The sequence below is a fragment of the Salpingoeca rosetta genome (assembly GCF_000188695.1).
Source record: "Salpingoeca rosetta unplaced genomic scaffold supercont1.38, whole genome shotgun sequence".
Lineage (NCBI taxonomy): Eukaryota > Choanoflagellata > Craspedida > Salpingoecidae > Salpingoeca > Salpingoeca rosetta.
This window is the reverse complement of record NW_004754896.1, coordinates 430,323-452,822: the sequence shown is the minus strand read 5'-3', so window position 1 is coordinate 452,822 and position 22,500 is coordinate 430,323. Positions and strand designations below refer to the sequence as shown.

General features: G+C 55.0%; 4 protein-coding genes across 4 annotated transcripts in view; 2 read left to right on the top strand and 2 right to left on the bottom strand.

Moving 5' to 3' along the window:
• The window catches only part of PTSG_10602 (tyrosine phosphatase), a gene marked incomplete at both ends in the record, with an annotated part of 2,113 nt that extends 1,578 nt beyond the window's left edge, over positions 1-535 (bottom strand). Inside the window, one exon of the mRNA XM_004988082.1 lies at positions 1-535. This exon is cut by the window's left edge and continues 207 nt beyond it. Within this exon, the coding sequence (XP_004988139.1) occupies positions 1-535 (535 nt within the window).
• A 327-nt stretch (positions 536-862) lies between these two features.
• Positions 863-7,435, top strand: PTSG_10601 (uncharacterized protein). The gene is made up of 21 exons (XM_004988081.1): positions 863-1,039; positions 1,359-1,479; positions 1,813-1,903; positions 2,113-2,169; positions 2,323-2,372; positions 2,600-2,668; positions 2,889-2,958; positions 3,191-3,266; positions 3,439-3,560; positions 3,760-3,836; positions 3,999-4,069; positions 4,307-4,370; positions 4,550-4,621; positions 4,927-5,000; positions 5,307-5,370; positions 5,669-5,728; positions 5,957-6,073; positions 6,392-6,487; positions 6,665-6,731; positions 6,872-6,959; positions 7,193-7,435. The coding sequence occupies exons 1-21, from the start codon at positions 953-955 to the stop codon at positions 7,292-7,294; spliced, it is 1,695 nt and encodes a 564-aa protein (XP_004988138.1). The 5' UTR covers positions 863-952; the 3' UTR covers positions 7,295-7,435.
• A 5,418-nt stretch (positions 7,436-12,853) lies between these two features.
• PTSG_10600 (uncharacterized protein) lies at positions 12,854-17,586 on the top strand (the record flags this gene model as incomplete). Its single annotated transcript, XM_004988080.1, has 7 exons — positions 12,854-13,627; positions 13,862-15,684; positions 16,087-16,110; positions 16,378-16,478; positions 16,747-16,818; positions 17,177-17,232; positions 17,340-17,586. The coding sequence occupies 7 exons, from the start codon at positions 12,854-12,856 to the stop codon at positions 17,382-17,384; spliced, it is 2,895 nt and encodes a 964-aa protein (XP_004988137.1). The 3' UTR covers positions 17,385-17,586.
• Positions 17,587-20,052: 2,466 nt separating this feature from the next.
• PTSG_10599 (uncharacterized protein) overlaps positions 20,053-22,500 on the bottom strand; it is a gene marked incomplete at its 5' end in the record, with an annotated part of 2,751 nt that continues 303 nt past the window's right edge. Inside the window, 2 exons of the mRNA XM_004988079.1 lie at positions 20,053-20,633; positions 21,626-22,500. The exon at positions 21,626-22,500 is cut by the window's right edge and continues 303 nt beyond it. Coding sequence (XP_004988136.1) covers positions 20,579-20,633; positions 21,626-22,500 — 930 coding nt within the window. The 3' untranslated portion in view covers positions 20,053-20,578. The remainder of the gene's footprint in view (positions 20,634-21,625) is intronic.

Sequence of the window (22,500 nt, the reverse complement as noted above, 5' to 3'; positions counted from 1 at the left end):
GGCGGGAGAAGTCGGGTGTGAGAAACTTCTCCTCGAGCGTGCTGATGGTGAACGCCCCAAAGTCGTCCTCCTCGCCCACGTCTGGCCAGTACTTGCTGCACTTGTACCGGTTCGCCTCGATGATGTTGCACGCCATGCACACAATCTGCGCGTTCTCGGACCAGACCATGCGCCAGAAGTCGTCCACCGTGTGCGAGAGCGGGCCCTGCGCCGCAATGTAGCTCATGTTGCCGTCGGCGTCCTTGATGTAGCTGGCGTTGATGTAGTCCGCACCGGGGTCCTCGTCACTCGGGTCTGCCGGCAGCACGACGCGGCAGTGGTCAAAGGGGATGATGTCACGGTAGCGGTTCTTCATGGCGTTGAAGGGGGACGTGCCTGCCTCGTGTGGAAGAGAGGCGCGGATCACGTTCGACTGCTCCCGCAACAGCGCAAACTCGTACGCGAAGCCGTTGATGCCACTGTCGCTCGACGTCTTCGACAGCGCCTCCACATGCTCCACAAACGCCTGCAGGCCTGCGCCCGCTTCTTCCGACATGGTGCTCTTCTACTCTTGAGTCAACTAGAGCACTGCGGCCGGGGTGATGTTGTGACAGCGATGTGATGTGATATGAGGAAGGAAGGAGCTGTTGCGTGTGTGTGTGTGTGTGTGTGTGTGTGTGTGTGTGTGTGTGTGTGTGTGTGTGTGTGTGTGTGTGTGTGTGTGTGTGTGTGTGTGTGTGTGTGTGTGTGTGCGTGTGTGTGTGTGTGTGTGTGTGTGAGTGAGAGAGGTGTGTCCGAGGTGATCGTCGATCAGTCTGGTTGTGTGCCGCAAGCCGTGTTGTATTGGGTGTGGAATGTTAACGAAAAACAACCACTAAACTTCAGCAAAACTGCACCCGACAGCACATAAGCGGTTGTTGTGTGTTTGTGTTTGTGTTTGTTTGTTGTGGGAGAAGAAAGAAAGCAAGAGGAGATGAGTGTGTTCGTGCTGCTCGTGCTGGTGGTGCTGGTGGCTGCCGTGCTTGCAGGCACCACGTCTGCACAGGAGGAAGTTGAAACGGTGCGTGCATATGTGTGTGGGTATGCGTGTGCATGTATGTATGTGTGTGTGCATGTGCGTGTGTGTGCATGTGTGTGCGTGTATGTGTGTGTGTGTGCATGTGTGCGTGTGTGCGTGTGTGCGTGTGTGTGCGTGTGCTTGTGTGTGTGTGTGTGTGTGTGTGTGTGTGTGTGTGTGTGTGTGTGTGTGTGTGTGTGTGTGTGTGGCTGCATCGTGTCGTATAAGCAAGCAAGCAAGCGTCTGCTGGCCTTGCGTGGCCATGTCTTCGTGTGCCAACACAACCCCCTTTATGTTCTTGTTGGTTTCGTTGTTGAATCAGGTCTTGTGGCAGTTTCAGCGCGAGGATGGCCAGTTTTTGTCTGGCCAAGCACTGCAGGATGCACTTGGTCCCCTGACTGTGGAGCAAGGCACCATTGTTCGATTCCGATGGGAGCCATATGGTGCGTCCGTCGTCCGTGACATGGATATGGACATAGAGATCTGACCGTTATGTTTGATTTGAGGTTTTCTAGGTTTGGGGGGGGGAAGAGGTTGGCGTTTTTGTCTGGGCTGGTTGTGAGAGCACGTGATTTGCACGGCTCCACACGACCCTTACACGCACATACACACACACAACACACACGCACACACACAACACACACTCACACACACAACACACACTCACACACACACAACAACACACACACACACACACAACAACAACACACACACACACACACGCAAACACACACACACACACACACACAAACGCGTGTTCTTTTCGCTGCTGGCAGGATTTGCACATGGACTGTTCCAGGTGACAAACCAGAACGACTTTGACAACTGCAACCTCGTGGGCACAGAGCTCGTTGCTCGCAGCACGCGGTTCGTACGTGAGCGTGAGCGTGTACGTGAGTGTATGTGAGAGAGTATGTTAGAGTTTGAGTGAGTGTATGTGGGAGAGTGTGTAACCAAATGTGTTCCAGAGCTTACTCGTGCGTTGCTGGACATGTGGTGGCCTTCCGCTGACGTTTCTGTTGCTTCATTCTCTTTGGCTCACACACTTTGTCAATTGCAATTGTTGTGCGTGCCAGGGGCGACTACAATGCGACACTTGATCCCGGGACATACTTTTTCGTTGGAGGCGTTGGGTATGTCACTCCATGGCAACCGTGCCAATCACCCTCACATGCTGCTTTCGACTGGCTTGTGACGGATGGCTTGGTGTGATACTTGTGAATTGGTTTCTGCTGGTAACGTCCTCACGCGTGCTCACTCTCTCGCTCGTTTTGTGGGTTCTGTAGTTCCAACTGTGAGACAGGCATGAAGGTTCGCGTCACGGTGCTTGAGCAAGGTGAGCATATTAGTGGTGATGGTGGTTGAGCAACTTGCTTCACACGCTTGCAAGCAACAGTTTGAGGTGCAATGCGCCATGCCCCTTCTTCACATGACCATGCAAGCAAAAACAAACAATGCAAGCAATGCGAGCAATGCAAGCAAAGCGAGCAACGCGAGCAAGATGCTTCTTCACTCACGGTCCACGATGCTTGCTGAATGTGTGATGTTCACACCTTGCTGCAGGCGAGACGGTGCCACCAACTGTGATGACCACGACGCCGATTCCAGCCATTGAGTCAGACCTCGCCAAGGGTTAGACGGATGTGCGCGCGCGCGTGTGTGTGTCTGTGGTTGTGTGTGTGTGTGTGTGTGTGTGTGTGTGTGTGTGTGTGTGTCTGTGTGTGTGTGTGTGTGTGTGTGTGTGTACGTGTGTGTGTACGTGTGTGCGTGCAAGTGCGTCTGATGAGCCGTGCTTGTGCCCTCACCACGAGAGTGACTTGACACCGCTATCCACGGACAATGATCTGTGCAGTTGTTGTGGTTGACTGGGAGTACAACGTGCCCAAGCCGGATGTCGAGGCAAACCAGGACGACATTATCCAGTGCGTTGCACACGCACACGCACGCATGCACACATGCACGCACGCACACACACGCACACGCACACACACACACACACACACACACACACACACACACACACACACGTGTACGCTGTTGCACCAACAGACATGCGCACATGCAAGGAATGTCTGACGGACAAACAAGCAAGATGCACTCACCCGCACATCCACCCACCTCAATCATTGCATGCAATTCGGTGAACCTGTACAGGTTTCGCTGGAGCGGCTCAATCTCCAGCAGCGTTCGCCGCGTGACGCAAGAAAACTATGAAGCGTGCAACTTCAACGTGAGATGGGATGTTGTATGGTGATGAGTATGTCCGTGATATGCTCGTGTGTTCGTGTATGTGTGTGTGTGTGGGTGTGTGTGTGTGTGTGTGTTTGCTTTTGTCCGCAGTCATTGCTTGTGTACGTGTGTTCACATGTCCTTGTCATCCATGGTTTCATGTCTTGGTTCAGAACCCGCTTGAGATTGTGTCTGAATCGACAACGAGCAACGTGGTCAACGTGACTGGCCTTGACGTCGGTCGACACTACTTCATCTCGGCGGAGATTACCCACTGCTCATCGGCTCACATGAGGTCAGCACTCGTGTCTCCGTGTTGTGTGTGTGTGTATGTGAGAGTGTATGTGAGTGTGTGTCTGTGTCTGTCTGTGTGTGAGAGTGTGTATGTGTATGATTACAAAAGCACATACATGCTTTGCTTGACGTGTCTACGTCCCACCTCTGCGTTACCCTTCCTTCGCACGTTCACACGTACATGTTCTTGACGTTTGCAGCGTGGCGGTGAACATTGTGCCGCGTCTTATCCGCTACTGGATCACACTCTACCCATCCGACGTCTCATCCACCACAGGTAGCAGCCGCGACGTGTGGTGGTGAAGATGTGAATAACGAAATTTAAATGTCCCTTCGTACAACTCTTTCCCCCTTCCGCCTGTGTTCTCATGTACGCAACACACACACACACACCGATACACACACACACACACACACACACACACACCAACATGCACAGATTCGAGTGTTTCGCTGACGCTGACGGGTTACGATTCGGAGTTGCGCGTGTGGACATCGCCCGCAACGATTGTGCGTACACACGTGTGGATATGTCAAGCCCAAGCACGTGAACGTGTCAACATGGCGACACAAGCACAAGCGCCAGTGCTTGCCCTTTCGTGAATGCACACCTGTCCCGTCATCTTTCACACTCCGCAACTGACATGTGACACACATTCATACACACACATACATACACACACGCACACACACACACACACACACATGCACACACATACACACACACCGCCTGTTTATGGACTTCAGGTGAACGAGGCGACAACTGGCAGCGGGGATTCCGTCGCACTCGACATTTCCGCTGAGGAAGCACGTGAGCACACAGCACACAAGTGCTTGCAAGCAGCAGAGACATTTTTTTTCGCTGTGCACCAAGGCCAACCACGCCGCTCCTTGATAACACCTCACACCTTTCCTCATCCTGTCTGTCAAATCCTTGCACACACACAAACACACGCACGCGTGTGCTTCAATGCTTCCATCCTGCTGCAGACACGTTTGAGATTGTTGCACGGGATGTTGGAACGCCCATCGCTGTTCGAATGTCCGCGGTGCCAGGCAGCGGTGCGTGTTTTGTTTATTGTGTGTTTGTTTGTTGTTCTGCTTGTTTGTGTTTTGTTTGTGTACTTTTTTTTTTTGTTAGCGTGTGCGGTGCGGTTGTGGTTGTGTGGTTGTGTGTGCGTATGTGTATGCCGTTGATCTTGACTTTATGGTGTCGCTTGCCCCCGTTGTGAGTGAGTGCCCGCAAGCGACACTGTCGGTCATCAGGTGCTCGCATGCTGCCGCCCTCACCGCCATCACTTCCACCTCATCACCATCCCCATCCCCATGATTGCCGTTGTGTCAATCACCACCTTGTGTGCCTGCAGGCTTTGCTCCATCTCGTGTGCGTGTGCGCGCGCGCGCGGAGGATTTGGATGACGGCGATGCGCGCGAGAGCAAGGTGGCGCCGACTGTCTTGACTCGGTTGCTGTATTGCCAGTGCTTTGTGGCGGTTGTTTGTTTGCTACATGAACGGCGTGTTGTGTTGTGCTTCTTCGTTGTGGTTGTGTCTGGCTCTTTTTTTTTTGTTTTCTTCTCTCTTTTTCTCGACCGACCCAACCCTCACAACCCCCCCTCCCTCTCCCTCACACATCACCTCGCCGCACATGCAATCAAATTGCATTGCACGTGAACATTATGTTGTTGCTGTTTCCTCTCATTCTTTTCTGCTCTGACGTGTCCGCTTTTTTCGTGTTGTTCCTTGCAGACGTTCACGTGCTCGCGACCGGAGGGCGGAGATGTGGACGGCGTGTCCGCAATCAATTGCATCGGTACACTTGCACACACACGCACACACACGCACATACACACACACACACACACACACACACACACACACACACACGACACGCGGGCCCTGTCTTGTTTGGTCGTTTTTCTTTTTTTGATGAGAATGCAAGCTTGCATGCATGCAGGTGCATGTGGGCATAACAAGTGTGCTTGCACACGCACCTTCGGCTTGCTCACGTATCATCATCATCATCACCCCGATTACCCTTTCCTTACCTTTCTTCTATTTCCCTTCTCCTGTGCCATCCCCCTTCTATTGCGTTCTGTTCTCGACTTCAGTCCCGGCGGATGGAAGCACCAGCACGCCGCCGCCAACGTCAACCAACACCACCCAGCAGGGTGAGTTGGGGACTCGGTGCTTGCATGCATACTTGCTTGCGTGTGAGAGTGGCTGCTGTTGACCCGTACCACACCCAATCACATCTTCATACTCCTCGATTGTCTTCTCACACGCGCACACGCATACACACACGCACACACATACACCTTCTCGCATACTCGCACACATTCTCACACTCACACACACCCGCACTCACTCACACACACACACGCATAACTGGTGACCAGAGCGCGATTGCGAGTGTTTCCGGCAGCTCCTTGCGCACCACCCGAGCCAGCGCGTGCTTGCATGCAGCAAAGACGGCTGCTTCGCCACAGTTGACGATGGCACAGCGGGCTGGTCAAGTGAGTGAGCCTGTGTGCGTGCGTGTGTGTGTGTGTGTGTGTGTGTGTGTGTATGTGTGTGTATGTGTTTTGGTGGTCACTGATTGCCTTTGTTTGCTGGATCTCAACTGCCACGCTATCGCCACACCACAGTTGTTCACAAACCCACACAATCTCTCTTTTACACACACACACACACACTCACTCACTCACTCACTCACTCACTCACTCACTCACTCACTCACTCACTCACTCACTCACTCACTCACTCACTCACTCACTCACTCACTCACTCACTCTGCTCATTGCACCGCCAACCCCCCCCCAACCCCACCGCAGCGCTTCCTGCCATCCGATCTCTGATTGGAACGGGAACAGACTCTCGTCTGTTTGCCGTCAGTCCAACAAACGCCACTCTTGCCAGCATTGACGGAGGTATGCATAGTGTGTGTGTGTGTGTCTCTGTCTGTCTGTCTGTTTGCCTGTGCTGGTTTGTAGTGACATATGCTCGGTGTCACATGGCGTCCGAAAGCGCTGCTTGTCGTGCTTTCCGCCTTTCCCAACTCAAGCACGCACCAACACTTCAACACCTTTGTTTGTGCTGGTTTGCAGGTTTGACGTGGCAGGAAGTGACCGAGACATCGACCATCGCAACACCAGCCACCGTCTTTTCCGACCCGTACGTGCAGCAGCGCATGTGCAATGCATGCCATGTAAACACGCAAACGCACGCTCATGCACGCAAACACAGCAGCAAACACAAACCCAACACCACACACACACACAATCTCACTCGACCACGTTCGTTTCTGCCTGCAGGTTGTTTGAAGGGTCGGGTGACACGCCCCTTGATCGCCACGTGCAAACGTCATCGTCCGCTGCTGCCGACTGGGGCATCACCCGAAAGGTGCATAGCCATGGTGCCATTCGTGTGTGTGTGTGTGTGTGTGTGTGTGTGTGTGTGTGTGTGTGTGTGTGTGTGTATGTGCGTGCGTGTGTATGTGTGTATGTGCGTGCGTGTGTATGTGCGTGCGTGTGTATATGTGTGTGTGTGTGTGTGTGTGTGTCTTATGTGTACTTAGCGCAGCTGCAATCCCCCCTCCTCACACGATTTCACACACGCACACACACATGACGCAGGGCGTGCTTGTGAACACTGCTGGCACGTGGGCGTTTCGTGCGCTGTGGTCGTGCACATGTGATGGCTCCTGTGGCCTCAAGTGTGACCAGCCCCTCTTCTGACTCATTCAATCAACACCTTGTTGTTCGGCCCCTCCCTGCCTGGCTTTCCTGTGTTGTTGTGCAGTGAGCATGTGTGTGTCTTCGTTTTTGTTGTCATGCGTTTCTGTGTTGTCATGTGTTTCTGTGTTGTCATGTGTTTCTGGGGTGTCATGTGTTTCTGTGGTGTCATGTGGCTCAAGTGTATCCATCCACGAAGCCAACCCCACCCTCCCCCCCCCCATCCTTTGTCATTGCTGCTGCTTCTGACCATGGCACAACCCACATCTTTGGTGTTTGGTTGCCATGCATGTTGCCGATTTCCGTGTGCTCTTCAATACACCATCATACACCATCACACTTCACACACATGAATGTACATCGTCTCTCCATACCATGCCATGCGCGTCCCGCTTCCGTGTTTCAATCAATCAACACACATGTATACACGCACATGCATACACGCACGCACACGTACCTTCTCTTGTCTCCTTTGCTCTATCTGCAAACACTGCCATCCCACGCACCCCTGCATCGCTGTCGCGCATTGCCACACCAACCCACACATCACCCCAGCACCGCGCCAGCCTGTGCACTAGCACCAGCACCTTTGCATTCCTTAGCATCCTTTTGAACAACATACTAGCTAGGCTCACGGTCCATCAGGCAGGTCGAGGTCACAACAAGCAGTCACCGTGTTCCCACCACCGTTTGGTCATGTATCTCACATCAACCCCTGTTCCTTCACCCGTGTTACATTACATCACATATGCTCTCACCTCACCTCACACAAAACCTCACCTCACCTCTCTGCTCCTCCTTTCAGCCCCACTCGCGGCTCCGTGGAATGTGAACAACGTGTTCTCTACGTGTCCACTCTCATCGCACAACCCTTGCCCCCAAGTTGCCTCCTCGTGTTCTGTGTGACTTTGCCTTCCCCCCATTTGTTCTTGCTGCCTTGACAGCACAGACGTCTTCGCCACCCGTGTCCGGTGAAAGGAAGTTCCCTTCAATTGCATCATGTCGGTGGATAGCACATCTGCACGGGGCTGAAGCCACTATCTGTGCGAAACTTAACCTGCATCCCATGCCTCATTGCGCACGCGCAAGGTTGGGTGCACCCACAACGGTGTTATTCGCACTTCCGTTCGCCCTTCAAGTTTGAAATACCGATACGTCAGTGTTTCGGAAAATACTCTGAAGATATACATAGGTTGTCTGCAGAACGGCAGAACGTGCAAACACGTGGGAGCCAAAACGCCACTCATGTTTTGGTGGACTCAGTTGGGGCGGCGGGACAGTGTTTGAGAAGTGGGTGAGTGACACGAAAAAAGCACAACGACATCATGACTGCTGCTGCAAACAGGCAGAGTGCGCGGAAAAAAACGTGGGCGAGTTGTGTTGTTTGTTTGTTTGGCTTGTTGGCTGCTGCACGCATCGCCAGCAGCTGCTTCCCAGCTCGCTTGCTTGCTTGCTTGCTGACTTCCTCTTGCCTCGTTTGGCGATGGGACAAGTGACAGAGAAGAACACGGCATTGCGCGGAAGCGGAGCGGGGGGACATGAGCAACTACCTACACACTCGAACTGAACGCAAGAAGAGACGCCCGTCAAGCCAGAGGGCGCCGCAAACACAACGAACACCAACCCGGTACCGACAGCTTCTGCTGCTGCGCGCACACAGCAGTTCCAACGACCAATACAAGCCACACCAAGAGCTGCCACACCACTGAGTAGCCCAGCGATCACCAGCCAGGGTCTGTGACCCTCTCCTGTCTCTCAACCCAGCAGGTTTGTGCATGTGTGTGTGTGTGTGTGTGTGTGTGTGTGTGTGTGTGTGTGTGTGTGTGGGTGGGTGGGTACGGGAGCTCCTGGCTGGTGCTGCTCGGTTCGCTGCCATGCATGCATGCCAGCATGCATTCCAGCCGTGCGATGTGTGTGATTTCGAATCGTTTGTGTGTATGCTGTCACACTCACGTTTCCCATGACACAACCCCCGAACCGCACACCCCAGACTAGATCCTGGTTTACTCACGCCGTTCCCAAGTGGTTCGTTCCCACCACACTCACTGGCCGGCTGGTCGTTGCACAGAGCACGGGATTCGCTGACAACCACGCTGCACCCATCGCTGCTGCTGCTGCTGCTACTGCTGGTGGCGGCGGGATCGTGCAAGTGGGTGGTGTTTGATGTGTGTTTGGTCTGTGCGTGTTGGTGTTTCATTTCTTGATCCGTGCCCGTGTGCTGTGTGTGCTGTGTGTGAGACAAAGAGAGTGCTAGAGTGTGTGCCTTAACACAACAAAAGCCAGCAAACCACCAGCTGCAAGGTGTGTATCTCTCTCTGTGTATGTATGTGTGTGTGTGTGTAAACATACGTGTGTTTGTGTGCCTTTATTTGAAACATGCCCACCCGCCCATCATCTTGTTGGACACTTGCCTGTGATTGCTTCCCACCCGACACACACTTCCTTACACACATACATTCACGCACGCACATACGTACATTCATGTACCTGCACGCAACCCTACCCTGACCTGACACTGCACACCAACCTGACACTGCACACCAAACACACCGACCCACGCTGACATGATGATATATCGCTTGCCCTCACCTTTCCTGACGATTGCTGCCGTTATGGTGTGCGATCATTGCTTGTGTCTGTGGCTTGCGGTGCCAACCCAACGCTGCACCCACCACCCAACACTACACCGTTCGTGGCACCACCACCACCACCACCACCACCACCCAAGGCAGTGGCTTCCACAGTTGCTTGCGCCAAGTCAAAGAGGTCAAAGCGCCAGTGCCATCGCACTGCACGGACCCACCCTTCTCTCCCTCTTCCGCCGCTTCCACTTTTGCTGCTTGCTTGCTGCGAGCGGTGCTTTGCCTGTGCTGCCATCGTCCATTGCTCCCCCCACCCCCCCCCCAACCTTCGTGAGCAATCATCGCAATCCCCGCAATCACCCAGCACGCCAACATCAGCAAGCCGCGTTGTTCGCATACCCGTAACCAGAGGTGCGTGCCCTCCACGTACACCCTTTGCTTGAAGGCTGCAGCTCTTGTGCGCCTAGGCCATGATTATTTGTGTTCCGCTCTCTCCTGAACAGACTTCACACGCATGTGTGTCATATGCGTGTGAGATGTGTGTGTTCGTGTGTGTGTCCGTGTGTCGTGTTTGTATGTGTGTGACGGTGGCACGTGCCATTGTAGTGTCGGCGTCACGCACCATGTCACTGCATACACACACACACACACATCTCACACACAAACCTAATTGCATGCTGACTGCCAATTGCAAGCCTAACAACCAACACACCTGTGTTTACCCCTCTGCTCTTTCCACACACACACACACACACACACACACACACACACACACACACACACACACACACACCACGAACCAAACGCACCCCCACCCCGGTTCACCATCATCACACATTCACGCAGCAAGGCCGAGCGGTCTGTTCAAACCAACACACAACGCCACCACCGGCGCGAACTTTCAAACCAAGAAGAAGAAGAAGCAGCAGCAGCAGCCACCACGCTTTGTATGGTAGGTCGTGCACGAGCGCACCCTGCTCTGACACATTGTTGGGTTGCAAACAATCTACACCCCCCCCCCCGCAACCACGTCACCACGACCGTGCACCTTTGCACGCTCTCCCTCCATCCTCCTCCCTCCCTCCACCCACCGCGCACACCTGCGTTGGGGATTGCGTGGCGTTTGGGCCTGGGCATCACCATCATCACACGCCATTGCACGCACAGCACCAGCAGTGTGGCCACTGCTTGCACCTGCTGCTTGTTTTTTTGCGTGTGCCTGCATGCACGCACCCACCTTCACACACCACCACCACCACCACACCGCGCCATCAAACAACGCGAACGATCACTGCCTAAAGGGCGCTTGTTAGTGTGTCACATGCACGAGCCAGCACCATCAACACCCATCCATACAATCGCCAGGTCCAACAGCCAGCCACCATCTTCCCCGTTGAATCACCCGACACGCACCCACCCATCACACTTCTCCCAACCCGTCACCATACACACACACACACACACCACATACACATACACACGGCTTGTTCTCACAACTTGCGCTGTGTGCATTGGTTGTACTTGCGTGTGTAGCCGGCAGAACGAAGGTGTGTTGTCGACCATTTTCATCCAACACCCTTCGCCCGTTACATCACACATTGTCAGGGAGAAGGGGGTAAGCAGGCGGCAGCCTTTATGTTCCGTGCGTTGGCTGTGTTGAGCGCGTGTGTGGATCTTCATGAGCGTGTGCTTATGTGCGTGTGTTGACATGGCTGTGCGCATGTTGATGATGAGGAGTGGCCATCGGTTGTACGCACGCCATGTTCGGCTCGCCGGCCACACACACACACACACACACACGCAAGTACACATACACACACACACTCAAAAGTACACACAACACACACACACACACACACACACACACACACACACACACACACACACACACATACATACACATCCGTTGTGTTTGCTTTCCATGCAAGATTTGTCAACACCCGCACATCACACCGAACCAAATCTGTACCAAATCCATTCTGCTTCCGTTCTTTGCTTCCTTTCTGCCCGCCCGCCTCCTTTGGTGGCTGTGCGTTGATGACCGTCATGGTTTTGTCGTCATGCACACAAGCACGGCGTTTCGGTTTGAGAATCTTTTCACTTCTCTTTGTTCTCTCGCTGTGCGAGCGTATGATCGCCTTGTCCCTCTTCCCATGTACAACCATTCCCCTCTCTCCCCTTCCTCACCTTCTCTTCTCACCCATTGACACACACACACACATCATGTCGCATCACATATCACACACACACACATAACCCATGTGCCATCTCTCGATCACCACCATCCTCACAATGCCTGCTCTGTCCTTCCTTCACGCGTGAACCACAACAACCACACAGATCGCCTTTTGTTCGTGAATTCTCGCGCCACCACCACCGCGGCAAGTGACACCTGGCACCAGTAACAGCCCTCTGCTGTCGTGCCGTCGTCGTCGTCGTCGGCTTGTTTCAGCCAAGCACCCCTCGTCTTCGCATGGACGAGAGGCAACAGGGGAAACAAGACAAACAGGCAGCAGCAGCACCACCTCTCGCAACAGCACAAGCACCAGCACCAGCACCAGCAGTCCAAGCCATTCCGCCTCTAACGCCACTCCTTCACACGCTATCTGACCCAGCAATCACCCAGCACCTGGACCTCGCACAGCACCAGTACAACCAGCAGCAACAGCAGCAACAACCACCACACCACCGGCACCAGCAACGCCTGCAGGCAACAGCACCAGACGCGGCAGTGCTGAACCCTCGCTGGGAACAACTGGGACTTCAGCACCTGACAGCACTTCGACAGGCCGGCACACACGACCAACAACAACACCGCGGCGTGGCATTGCCGGTCCCAAGTGTCATGCAGAGTGACGCACAAGGCCGACCTTTGCATGCAGGCACGCACGTCGCCAGTCTTCACCCAACTGCGCACATCAACAACCCTTCCGCTGCCACCAACACCCACTTAAGCAGCACAGGCAACGCCACCGACACCATGCAGAGTGACAAGGGCGGGGCATCGCTCACGCCGGCGCTGCAGCTGCAGTCGCTGCGGTCACAGAGCAGCCACAGCATCGCCGCTCACGGCTCAGCCGCACACGACGCGCGCGCCACATCAGCGGAATCCACTGACCCAGACAACAAGGCAAGTGCGCTCCACCAGCACGAGCAGCAGAAACAGCAGCAGCACGAGCAACAGGAGCAGGATGCACGCTCGTCTCTGCTGATGCGACGCCAGCCACATGGACAAGGCCCACCACCACTGCATCTCCGACACACCAGCACGCAGTCCATGCCATCACTCCGTCTCACACGCAGCGGGAGTGCTGGTGCTGGCACCTGTGGGGAGCGAACGCGCCACGCAGCAAGCATGGGCGAGACAGGCAGTGGCGGCGCTGGTACTGTCGATGGTGATCTGTTTGCAGACACCACATCGCCGTCATCCACGCCGGGTGTTGGCGCTGCCCACCCAGCCGGTGTCACCACCACGGCACCTGCAACCAGCATGATGGACACTCGCATGGATATGGACACGGCGAGCGATGCAGCTGGTCACCATCATCAACACCACCGCCACCACCACCACGGTCACAGCAGCATGATGCAGGATGAAGGTGAGCCGTTGATTGGCGGTGTTGTGTCCAACACGTCCCACCGCCAGCACCAGCGCGTGAAGGATGACGATGAATCAGGTCTCTCGTCCTCACAACAGGCGGCAGAGACGCTCGTGGCCATGTCCACGCAGGCAACGCCACAGGCACGTTGTGCTGTTTTCCTTTGGGGTTGTTTGTCTGGTTTGCTGGTTTGTTTGTTTGTTTGTATGGCTTGTCTGTTTGTTTGTTTGTTGGTTTGTTTGTTGGTCTGGTTTGTCCCTGATCACCGACATTTTTCTTCCCCCAACACGCTCATTTCCCCCTCCCAACGCAACGTCATGGTCGCTCACCGGCATGGCACTGTTTCCGTGCTGCGGCATCTTGTTTTGTCTGTCCATTCATGCCTGCAGGCATCGGCATCAGCCGCGTCACACGGCAGACATGACGGCCTTGCGTCCAGCACAACTGAACACAAGCAGCAGGAGGCGCCTGGGGATGAGCAGTCGTCATCCCAGCTCTCTCGCGCCACCCAACAGCTGCTCAGCACACGCATGCCGCCAGCCAGCGCGGCGGCAAGCGGCGATGACGCAAGCGTTTCCTCCATTCTCGACCTGCAGAAACGCATTATGCAATCGCAGGCGCGCCTGGCCAAGACCCAGCACCAGCAGCAGCAGCAGCAAGGACAGGGGCAGGAGGAACATCAGGCCAAACCGCCACAGGGACAACAACAGCAGCACCAAGCGATTGAAGACTTCCTGCGACGCGCGGCAGACCAATCAGGCGAGCAGTCACAGCAGCAACAGCAGCAGCAGCAGCACACGCAACCCACACTACTGTCATACTCGCTGTCACCCACGTCATACACATCATCGCCCTCCCCGGGTGCCAGCATGGGTGCAGGGTTCTGGCAGCAGCAGCAGCAACAGCAGCCGATGCCTGGCGTGCCTTCGTCATCAGCAACATCATCGGCATCGTCCATGTCGCAGCCGGATGCCGGTCGCTCCCTCATGATGCTCCTGCAACAACAGCACCACCACCAGCAGCAGCCCATGTCAACGGCGTCGCCTTCATCGCCGGGCATGTCGCGTGCGTCCAACCACGCCCCACCTTCCCATTCGGGAAAGAGGCGGCCTGGCCCAGACCCGCTCCCTGCAAAGCGACCTGGGAGCTCCCATGACCTCTCACAGCGCATGGCACCGCAACAGCGCCAGCAGCCATCGTCCACGCTCAGTGGTGGTGGTGGTGGTGGTGGTGGCGGCGGCGGTGACATGATGCAAGGCATGCGCACGCCGATGCAATCAACAGGCACCATGTCGCCACTTGCAGGCACACCCCCACTGGGCGTCTCTCCCGTCGCCATTGCAGAGATGCTGCGACACTTCCAGGGGCCAGACACCCAAGACCAACAGCAGCAACACCACCAACAACAGCAGCAGCAACAGCAGCAACAGCAGCAGCAGCAGTTGCTTGAAAACCTTCGCCAGCTCCAGCAACTCCAGCAGCAGCAGCAGCAGCCTCCGCGACAACAAGTGGGCGGGTTTCAGCAAGTGTCACCGCAGCAGCTGACGGCATCACCATCAAGGTCAAGGCAGCAGCACCAGCAACACATGGGCAACGCGCGCATGCAACCCATGTCTGCGTTCCCTTTTCAACCGCAGCCGCAACAGCAGCCACAACAGCAGCCGCAGCCGCAGCAAAGCCGCCAGCTCTCGCCAATGGCCATGCAATCCATGTTCCCTGGTCTTGACTTCAGCGCGCTGCCTGTTGACAGCAGCGGCGTTGCCCTCACAGGCATGTCTGGTGGCATTCCCCATCAGATGTCACCACTGGCCATGCAGCCGCAACAGCAGCACCAGCAATCACCATCGCACCAGCCGCAACAGCAGCACCACCAGCAGCCTGCACAGGCGTTTTTCCAGCCTGGCACGTTCGCACCACAGCTGCCTTCAATGCAGATGACGACATCACCGCAACTGCAGCAGCAACACATGGACGCCATGCAACGCTCGCACGCGTCCCCACAACAGCTGACCGCCGCGCAATTTGAACCGCGAATGCCGGACAGCGGGGATGTGGAATCCCCGTCCGGGATCAGCACGGACATGATGGCTGGCCTGGCGGTGGAAGACCCAGCCAGTCGCATTGCGCGTCTGCTTGGCTATCCACGGCCAGCCAAGCGCGAAAGCAACATCTGCTGCGTCTGTCAGCGCGAGAGCGATCACGGCATGCGGGGGTACGTTGTAATTTGCTGGCGTGGACGTGAATGTGTCGTTGCAATGTTTGAGTCTGTGATGCATTCTTTTGAGTGTGCGTTTGTTTGGTTATCTGTTTGTTTGGTTGTCTGTTTGTATGTTTCCTTGCTGTGCGTGTTTGGGTTGAAATAACATGGGCGCGAACCTGTGCTCGTTCGTTGTTGTTTGATGTAGCCGCGCATGTGCGTGTCATTCCTTTGTTGTCATTCCTTTGCGTGTGCGCGAGGCAACGATGACCAAAGAGGAGGGGGGGACGAGACGTTGCAGGATTTAAGAGCGACATGCCCGCATCACTTCATTTGTTTAGTTTTGTTTTGTAAAATGCGACTGATTCTCACACTTTGCCTTGTGTGTTTGTGTCGTCAAACCTTGTGGCTGAGCAGGCAGCTGTGCTCCACGTGCTACTGGTGAGACCTGATGCAAGCTGGCACGTGGCATTCTATTGTTTCTCTTGTTTGAGTGTTCTATCGTGCTGGCAAGCTCACACGACAGCCTGCCCGCCCGCTGCCTGTTTATGACCCTTATCGTCGTTACCTTATCGCTCACGCACATGAAATGCCCTTTGCCCCAAACACACGATCTTTCTCTCTGTCGCCACCCGAAACTCATCCAAAACCTTACAACCGCGCATTCACACACACACGCGCGCGCGTGTGTATTGTGCAATTGTGCAGTGGCGTGTACAATGACATTCGCAAATGGGTGCGGCGAGACCCGCGTCGCGTGTTTTACCTCAACGACATGCGGCAGTTTTCCTTTGACCAACTCATCGAAGGTATTGCGTGTGTGTGTGTGTGTGTGTGTGTGTGTGTGTGTGTGTGTGTGTGTTGAAGATGGGGCAGTCGTTGCCGCGTGTTCAGCGATGTGTGTACGTGTGCACGCTGGCAGCTTGTTTCGTCATTCCAGTCCTGCTTGATGCTGCGAGCTTCGCTTACTCCCTCAATACACACCTCACCCCACTTCACTGTCGCTGACCCTTCTGCTTTCGCATCACCGCCATGTTTATGCCTACTTGCCTGCTCGCATTGCTTGCATGCACGCAGATCTCAAGGAAATGCCTCGCGGGTGCTCCCAAAACTACCAGTGCACGGATGAAAACTTCCACCAAGACTCTGGTGAGTTGCACAACCAGCAGTGTACATAAAGAGCCACTTCTCACCTTCACACACACACACACACACGTGTCGCGCACGCTTGTGGTTGTTGGAATGTGCTGTTGCTCTTGTGTCTGCGCGCACTTGCAAAAAAGTGCAAGTGTCCTTGTGGACGTCCCACCACTTTAATTGTTCAATGTCCAGAAGTGGTTATTATCCTCTCACCATTCACTCCTTCGCTTTCACCATTCATACCATCGCTCAAAATAATCACGAACCTGTCTTCTGCTACGTATTTCGTTTCCCTTTCTTTTTTTGTCCTTTTTTTTTTTTTTCCTCCTTCCTTTTTCCTTTTCTTTGTGGTTTTGTCGTCGATCAGTGTCCAAGTGCACACGCTGCCGCACCATTGCCGCGTGCCATCGCGATCCCAACATGGTCATTCGAGGTGCGAACAGCTGGCGTGTCGTACCACCACCACAATTGCGTGCGTGCGTGTGTGTGGGTGGGTTCTCCCCCCCCCCCCGCCTCCATCTGGGTTTCAGTCTGATGACTGCACACTGCGTCTATGCCCGCTGTCATGCCAGTGAGCATGCGAGTGCTCACAGACGAACACGACACGTATACTCCGGCGACTATCATCTCACGCTTGTTCTTGCTCCCCCATGCCCAAACGCACTGTTCTTTCTTTGATCAACACCATACATGACGGGCATGCCACCAACACCACTGCTGGCGATCCGTGTGAAAACAACGACCAACTTTCAACTTTGGACTGCACATGGACGATGTTCCATGATGATTCTTCGCTCCAATGCCTGGCGCAGTCGTGATGAAATGCCTCCAGCGCGCACGCGCAAACCAAGTTGCGTAATGACGCATTGGCATCAGTAACAAGCAGCGGATGGATGGGCCCCTTCTTGTGTTGTCCCGGCTGTTTTACCTTCTCGTCTCTCCAGTCCAGCAAGAGCCATCCACGCGCACATGTGCGTCCACACACCCTTTCCCCGAACAACCCCACGCGCCAACCAAACCAAACCAAGGCGTTGCATTCTTTCTTCACATCAGGAACAATCAAGGCCTTCTCTACAACATCGTTACCGAGATGCTGCTGGCAAGCAATTCCACGCTGTTCCAAAACGTGGATGTTCTGCTACCGTGACAAGTTCTCCTCTTTTCTCCACCAACTACACCTCCTGACACTCTTCGCTTCGCTTCGTTGTTCGTCCCTCCGTGCGGCCGAGCAACCAGATGGCTCCAACTCCGTAATCGCCACCCTTTGCTCGTCTTGTAGACGATTTCACTGTGTTGCAGTTGACAATCCCCTGCTCCGTCTGCGAGTATCTACTTCTCACCGTTGCGGCTATCACACATGACAGCAATTCTGAGGCACTCCTCCTCGTGTCTCTCTGTGTGTCTCTGTACGTAGCCTCCCCCGCTCCCCCGCTTCCCCGCGTTGTCGATCCTTACCTTACCTGTGTTCATTCACACTTGTGCATTCTGCCTGTCATGTCTCTCCTGCAGCATCCATGATGCGTTTGTGCCGTGCCATGCATTTGCTGGTTGTTGGTTCTCGCCTCTTCCAGCTTGCATCTGCACGCTGTCACGTTTATTCGCCTTACCTCGATGTCTATTACCCCGCCCTTGTATCATGTTGTGCCACACGTGCAGTGTACCTAATGCAGACAGATGCCTCCACGTCTGCAAGTGTCCATGGTGTACTCGCAAATGTCAATGTGTTACATTACGGTCGTGCCTAACATGCACTTACTTGGTGCAATCGTTCGTTGTCGTTACATCCCCAGTGATGCTTGTGTTCCATCGCCATTGTTTGCTGTTCCATGGTGAGAGTGTAGTACCATTCCCTGCATCCTTTCATGGTTAATAGTTACCCCACTCATGATCCCATGCGTTGTGCATGTGCGTGTAATTGACGTGCAGTTTTCTGTTCTTCGTGGCGGCTGCAACTGTCATCACACCAAACCACAATGTCCAGATGCCTGCGTTGCCCTAACACGTGCCAATCCACCCCTCTGTTGTTGACGTGCGTGCGCGTGTGCAGTGTGTAGTGTGTAGTTGGGTGGTCCAGCTTTCTTTGCATTCAACCAATGGCGTTTTGACACCAAATACACGAATAGCATGAAGAGAAGCAACTTCATTGATTGCAAGTCCATTTATGAGGAAAAATTCATGTCAAATACAAAGCCCACGCACGCACACACACAAATACAAATACAAACACACACACAACACACACACACAACCATAATCACAAAAACACACACACTTACACACACACACACACAAACACAAACAAACACATCAGTCGGCACAGCTGCCTCGCCTGCGATGCAACTCCACTGTGATTGCATCCGCAAACACGCGCCCACACACCGGACACGCCCGCCCCTTCCCTGTCTGCTGTCTGGCGTCTGTTGCCACTGCCTCCGTGTGGCGAAGAGATCCTGTCCGTGAGCGTGGGCGTGTGCGTGTGCGTGTGCGGCTGTGGCTGCGGCTGCGCTGAACCCGTGCGCGGGCGCTGGCACTGCTGGCACGCTTGCTGTCAGCAGCGGCAACTCGTTGAGTTGCTGGTGGTGTGGGTTGTGGCATGGCCACCCCGACGTGTTCACGTGTGCTGGTGCTGGTGGTGTCGGTGGTGGGTGCATCTTGGTGTGCATGCGTGTTTGTAACGCGCAATGACGAGGATGAACGCGAGCGGCGATGTCGCCGTGGAATCTTCTGTTGTTGTTGTTGTTGTTGTTGTTGTTGTTGTTGTTGTTGTTGTTGTTGTTGTTGTTGTTGTTGTTGTTGTTGTTGTTGTTGACTCGTGTGATCAGCATGTAGGCGCCGTGCTGTGTGCGACGGTTGCGGTGATGAAAAATTTAGGGATGACGACCTTGCTCGCGTGACGAGTAAGTCCTCCTTCCCCTCAAACAAGGAGTCGCCTCCGTGTGACCCCACTACCGCCCCACTACCATGACCAATATCGGTGTTGGAAACATGATGTGCAGACAAGTGCTGCAGCGAGCGTGATCTGGCACGACGGGTGCTCTCATCCACGGCTGTTGCACGTGCACCTGCTGTCGTTGCGTTTCGTGGTGCGACGGCCGGGCGAGCCTGTCCACGACCGGTGACATCATTGCACGTGCGCGCATCGACACCAGCAGGAGCAGCAGGAGCAGCAGGAGCGCGGTCTTGATCATATCTCCTGTAAACGTCATCGTTGTCAGTATACTTGCTCCTGCTGCTGCTGCTGCCTGTGGTGGCGTGCCTTGCATTGTTCTCACCATCATTACCACCATCACCACTGTCTTGGTGGTGTCTGTCATCGCTGCGACGGAAAAGGGCGGTGAACGACCGCGATCGGAACAAGCGACCAATAACACCTTGTTGTTGGTGCTGGTGCTGGTGCTGCTGTTGCTGTTGCTGTTGTTGTTGTTGTTTTTGTTGTCGTCGTTGTTGTTGTTGTTGCTGGTGCTGCTGTTGTGCACTGTTGCGCGCTTGCTCGTCATCACCACCATCGTCATCATCACCATCACCATTCTCACTTTTGGCAGCCGTGTCACTCAAAGCGCGCTGTCTTCCTACGTGTTCGCCAACGCCGCCTGTAGCTTTCGAGTGTTCAACGACACCACCAACGTGATTACCTGCTTGCAGCGGTGCGTGTGTTTGCATTGGCCGCACGCGTGCAGCGTTGTTGCGATCCAAACTCCCACCTCTCCTCCTCGCACCTCCACCATCATCGTCAACACCATCATCGTCATCACTGACGATGCCAGAGCGTTCATCGCGCAGGTCTGGTTGTGCTCTCCATCCACCGCTCGTCCGATGGCGTGATGCTGACGGATGCGCGCGTGTGTGCATGCGCAGTTGCACGAGGTCAAGTGGTGCAAGCGTGTCTGTTGCCTCGATCCGCTCGCGCTCCCTCCTTTCCAAACGCGCGCGCCGCGCCCTTCGCTTTGGAGCACGTGTGTCATCTCCACTCCTCGCACCACCGACACGACCACGAGTAGCGGTGCTGGTGGCACGTGCATGATTATCACCATCAGTGGCACCAGCGTGAGCATTCTTCAGCACGGCGTCGAAATTGCGCGCGTTGGCAAAGAGCACATCGTCATCCACGCCCAGCCCTTGTTGTTGTTGTTGTTGTTGTTGTTGTTGTTGTTGTTGTTGTTGTTGTTGTTGTTGTTGTTGTTGTTGTTGTTGTTCAGTACTTCTTCCACCACTATCTTGTTCGTTAGTCTCCTTGCTACTCGCACCCTCGTTTCTACACGCACGTTGATGCTCACGGCCACTGTTCGCACCTCCGGGCACAACTTGGCCAGATGCAGTGCGAGTATCCGTCGTGATCTCTGCTCCCTGCCCTGCTGTATCGTGTTGATGCCTGGGCCGAGCCCCAGCCGTTGCTGCGGTTGCTCTTGTTGATGTTGCTGTTGGTGTAGTGCCTGTTGCTGCCGTTGTGGTTGACTCAAACTCGAGCACGTCAATGACCCCAGTGCTTGCAGGCACGTCAAGCGCTGCAAGTTGGCCTCGAGCCGATGGCTTCTTCCTCCGCTTTTTCCGCCCCCTGCGCTGCTGCTGCTGCTGCTGCTGCTGGTGTTGTTGTTGTATTTGTGTGTCGGTCTCAGGAGCACGTGCAGTGTTTGCAACCACGGCAGCCGCGTTCCCGTCAGCACTTGCATCACGCGCCGTTGTGCTATCGGAGCACCGTTCCTCTCCCACCAGTACAACGTGCCCTGGAGACGACACCAGCCCCTGACTCACAGCACGAACACGCACAGTCAAATCGCCCTCGCCAGCAGGTATGCCACTGCCGCTGATGTCAGCGTACCTGCTGGTGCTGCTGGTGCTGCTGCTGTTGGTACCTCCCTTCCTTGCCCACCGGACGAAAAGCGCAAGCGTGAAGGGCTTGACGAGAAAGGACAGCATGTTGCCTGCAAGCACCAGTTGCGTTCCATCCGCAGCCTGTTGCAGCAGCGCCTTTGTGCGTGCTGCAAACAAGGCCACGTCCACGACCATGCTCAGAACAAGGTACACACACGTTGCCACGAACACCTTATTCCTCGCAATCCATCTGCTGATGCAACTGCCACTGCTGTTGCTAGTGTTGCTGGTGTTGCTTCTGTTGTTGCTCGTGTGGTGGAAGCGCGCGATCAGTAGGATGGGGGCAAGGGCGATGTTGTAGGCGAACATGCCACTGGCCCCAGCACCACCAGCGACAGCACACACCGTGTGCACGCCAATGCACAGGTCAAGCAGCGCCACAAGCAGCGTGCCCTGTCCACCAACACCGTCACTGGCGCTCAGTGCACTCGTCAAGGTGGACGCAGCTGTATCTGCGTCACTGTACGCTGCACGTGTCGCGTGGTTGTTGCTGCTGTCAGTGGTGTCGGTGCCGGTGCCGGTGGTGTATTGGGCCCTGCCTTGTCGCCCAAGAACGGAGATGAGGAGCACAATGGATGTAGCAGCAAGGAGCACGACGTGGACCGCGTACAGCGCGAGCGACCAACCAGCATGTCCGTTCTTGCTGCTCTTGTCATTGGCGGTGATCCTGAAGCCACGCTGGTCCTTGAGCCACGTCATGGTAGCGGCAGTGATGATGGCTGCGATGAATGCAGTCGCGAGTAGAAAGAGGTGAGCGAGGGGGCGCGGGCGCGCGTTCACGCGCATGATGAGGTAGTTGAGGCAGAGGGATGCAAACGTGAG